Here is a 4,159-nt window from a genome sequence, read left to right as displayed (position 1 = left end):
CCTTCTTTTGTGTTCTCAAAAGCACCCTATAAATAACAAGAACACCTGTTTTCTATTTTGTGGTCGTTTTCTAATGTTATCTGAATTGCTTACCTTACGCATATTTTTTCGCAATGATAAACATCCACAACGTCTTGATATGACATCTGTTTTCAATGAGGGACACAGAGCTAATGTTAATTCAAGTGTTCAGAGCACACAGTACAAAGCCCGAGATATGGATCTAAATGTAGGAGCTGTGCATCCTTACTCTGTACTTGAAATTGAAATTCAGACCATATTTTATCTGAGAACCTCTATTTTATAGTAAGAAAAGGAAAAAAGGCAAGGTGAGAGTTGTATTGGAACTCAAAAATAAAAATAGATGTTCATAGAAATGAATAAGATAAGGGATACAGATTCACTTTGTAAAATATATTCATGTACAAATATAAAATAATAATATGTTATACTGACAGCTGATTTTTTTTCACCTTCAGATTAGATGATTGTTTTAATCTTTCAGAGAAAACTTCTTTGAATTTCCTACCATGTAAAAGAGGGGGGAGGGTGGTAAAAGGCAGTAAAACTAAGCAAACTTAGCTTTCTCCTGCTATGATTGTGATTGGTGGTTGTCGTAGCTTGCTAAAGAAAATGGGTGGAGAATTTACTCACTTATTTTCATAATATGTTTGAGTATTATTTTATTATCTTTATTTCCTCAAGTTATGAATAAGCCAGTCAAGATTGTATATGTCCAGTCTATGTCCTGTTCTCAGAAAGTATTTTCTCCTTGACATGTCACTAATAATCAATGCTATTAGTTAAAATTTATTATTCAATTTAAATTAAATTCTTTAATTTATATTGTCAAAAGTTACTGAATATTGGAGTAGTTTAAAATTTTTGTGGTTTTTTTTTTTACCTCGGTTAAATCTTAACATCTCTGACAGAGAAGCAGACGTGTTATACCCACTTTAGGGATGGGCAAACTGAGGGCCAGGGAAATTTACACCTAAGATTACAATCAGTGGTGTGTTGTTAGATGTTTAAACACCAGCTCTCCTGGGGAGAGGGGAGGGAACCCCAAGTCCCTGAATTGTAGCATTTGCCAGTTCTCGTGGTGTAAATACTCCCACCATGGCTGACCCAAGCTACCCATGTGAGGTCACTGACATGAGGTTGGAAGAGATGGACATAATTGGTTCTTGCAACGGTAGCTCAGAACCCTAATGCTTCACGGCAACTGACTGCAGCATCTTTAAGAGTGCTTTTCACTCTTTTAGGTTATTTTGAGTGAAATTAAAACAACCAAGAGCCAGCCTAAGCAAAAAACCCAAAAAACAACAAAAAAGGAAGAACCCATAGGATGTGTGTGGTGTAAGGTGGTGTCTCATGGAACACAAAGAAGAGCTGACCCACTGGACCTCTTGGTGTGTGAGGACCATGGTAGCTCTGAGGGCCTCTGCAGTGGAATGGGAGGGTCTTCCCTCTGGAGTGCTGCCATTTATTTGCCTTGATTACTGATAACTCCTAATTCCCTCATCTGGGATCCAAGTCCAAACTCCGAGGGGAGATCGTTCAGTTGGTCCAACTTGGGTCCATCGTCCAGAGCCAGGGGAATCCACGGCACAGATGCTGCTGCTGGGGCCTCACCATCGTGACACATGCAGTTTCTAGAGAAGCAGGAATCACTGTGCCCTTCAAGCTCCTGTTCAGTTAGGAATTAGGTACCTGGTATGGGCTATTGCTGGGTCATCCAGCAGCCAAGCACCCCTTTTCCAGACAATACAGTGTCAACGTGTCCTCCATATTTGAGGCCACGTTTCTCAGGCTCCTGCGTTCTTAGCCTAAATTGTAAATATAATCACCACCAGCATCCCCTGTATACAACCATCGGGGAAGAGGAGAAAAGGGAAAGAGAACTTCTGTTTTAAAATGGGGAAGGAAATAAAAAAGAGAGACTTTCAGTTAAACGTGTAGATTTGATTACACATGTACAAACAATTCTGCCCTTGCAAAACCCCATTAAGATAATTAGAGAGCTTTTGAAAAGGAAAAAGCTCATAGGGTAAAAAGAATAGAAGTAAAGAGAATACCAACATAATTTTGGAAGCTAGAAAGGAAACCAGCGAGTGGTAACTGAATTAGCAATGCAGAGGAAATTGAAATAAAAATTGGAGAGGAAAAGCCAAGTCAAGTTTTATCACAGAAGTCCAGAAATGGACATTTTTGGAAATGAAAAACACCATAGGCCTCCAAAAATGGGGTATTCAGCGTGGGGTTGCAGACGACAGATTGTCTCCAAGTATTTATAAGCAGTTACCATCCTCCTGCCCACATCCCCTGCCTTCTTCCCGTTCAGTCCTGATTCCAGCTCTTTTTACCTGGCAGAAGACTTGAGAATTAGTCTATGAAGAATCTGAAACAGGAAATCCAGGCTCGGGAATTCCTGGCTGAGGATGCGGACCCTGCAAACAAGGGCATTAAGTGAAACGCTGGACACTTTACGTGGACAGTTAGACCTCCTGACCCCTTTTCGATGCTGGGCTCCAGAATTCTTGCCGCTAGATGGACACCTCTGAGAAAGGAAGAAAGCAGCTCCTTGCAGCTGAGAATCAGCTAGCTGCTGGGGTGGTGAGGAGCCAGGGTGTGGCCGCAACAGTCACACAGGAACTCCTACACAGCAAGACCCCTTGCTTGGTGTTTCCTGCAATTGCCGCCCTGAAATTCTTCAGTTTTAATTCATCCGAATGCGTGCTGCGTGAGCGGAGCCTATGGGACAAGGAAGCGTGCACCATGGGCTCGGAAGCAGGTGCGGATCCACCTTCCGACAGGTTTCCCTCCTGCCTCCCCAGAACCAGTTCTCCTGAGCCCCTGTGCCCAACTCAGCCTGCCTCTCCGTGGCCCTACCCTGTGAGTACTGCTGCCCTCTGCCCGGGACGGAATCCCATGGGTCAGCTGGGGAAGGCAGCCCTCCAGCCCATCAGGGCCCTGGGCACAGGTAGGGGAGGGTCAAGTTCGGGCAAGATCCCCTGGCAGGCAGTGCCAAGGAGTGTTTGGTGAGTGGCTTTGCAGAATCCCTTACTCCTTATTCAGGTCCCACCAGCACAGAAGTGCAATCCATTGGAAGGGGTGGGGAGGGCAGGGCGGGGGGCATGTCTGCTGCAGGCTGTGCCTTCTTGTCTTTTTTTTTTCCCCCACACTTTTATTTATTTACTTTTCAATAAGTTTAAATCCTTGAAGTGTACAACATCACATGGATTCTGTGTTCAGTGACCTTAGCAGGAAGGTTGCTTCGGAATTTGGCACAAACCACGCCACTGTTTCCATGAGCGCGAGTTATCTTTCCGCAGATTAGTCTGGTTTTGTTAGGTTTTCCACCAGGAATTACTGTGTTCTTTGCTTTGTACACATAAGCACATCTCTTGCCTAGATAGAATTTGGTTTCATCTCGAGCATATACACCTTCAATTTGCAGGAGAGCTGTGTGCTCCCTCTGATTCCGTAGACCCCACTTATAACCAGCAAAAATGGCCTTGGACCACAGCCCTCCAGACATATTTGTCATTTTAGAAGTCCTCCACAGGGTCCGAGATGGTGGATAGAGTGCTCCTTATTTTCTTATTTAGCTATTTAAGAGAATGCAGTGTCCTAAAGCTAGAACCATACATAATGCCATCAGCACTCTCTTCTATGTTCATTAAAATATGGAAGAAACAGACAAAGACAGTTTGTTCTTATGTGAGTGCCCACAGTAAGGGAAGTTCAGAACTGCAGAAGAGAAATCAGACTTGCATGATCAGACATGGGAAGCTGCTGGGATGGATGGTTAGACAGACATGCTCTTGGTTTCAGGTGGGTTTGAAATAAGCTATTGAGTACAGTTAAGAAAACATTTAGTGTAGACACCGAACATGCACAAAGAACTTCTATGGATTCTCTAACTTGGAGAGACAGAGGGAGAGAGACACCACATGGTTGTTGGTCTGCCCGATATTGTACCAAAGAACACATGCTCTTAAGTGAGAATTAAATGGGAGGTAACTCTGATGTTGATCCCAGGCGCCTCTGGTTTCATGATCACGTCACAGTACTGAAAATAATTCTTGTTTGCATATATGCTGTTCATACAAAATGGCCCTTAAATGCAAGCCGGTGATTTCATTTGGTGTGGAAA

At 43.4% G+C, this 4,159-nt stretch overlaps 1 protein-coding gene across 1 annotated transcript; it reads right to left on the bottom strand.

Moving 5' to 3' along the window:
• Positions 1-3,211: 3,211 nt before the first annotated feature.
• On the bottom strand, positions 3,212-3,550 carry LOC132363531 (large ribosomal subunit protein eL33-like). The gene has a single exon (XM_059919215.1). The coding sequence runs from the start codon at positions 3,548-3,550 to the stop codon at positions 3,212-3,214; it is 339 nt and encodes a 112-aa protein (XP_059775198.1).
• Between the last annotated feature and the right edge of the window lie 609 nt (positions 3,551-4,159).

The sequence above is a fragment of the Balaenoptera ricei genome, chromosome 3, assembly GCF_028023285.1.
Source record: "Balaenoptera ricei isolate mBalRic1 chromosome 3, mBalRic1.hap2, whole genome shotgun sequence".
In the NCBI taxonomy this organism is placed as follows: domain Eukaryota; kingdom Metazoa; phylum Chordata; class Mammalia; order Artiodactyla; family Balaenopteridae; genus Balaenoptera; species Balaenoptera ricei.
The sequence above is the reverse complement of the archived record's forward strand: the minus strand, read 5'-3'. Positions and strand labels throughout refer to the sequence as shown.

Bases quoted from the DNA above. Each gene is read 5' to 3' on its own strand.
- LOC132363531 (XM_059919215.1), bottom strand. From the start codon at position 3,550: ATGACAAATATGTCTGGAGGGCTGTGGTCCAAGGCCATTTTTGCTGGT.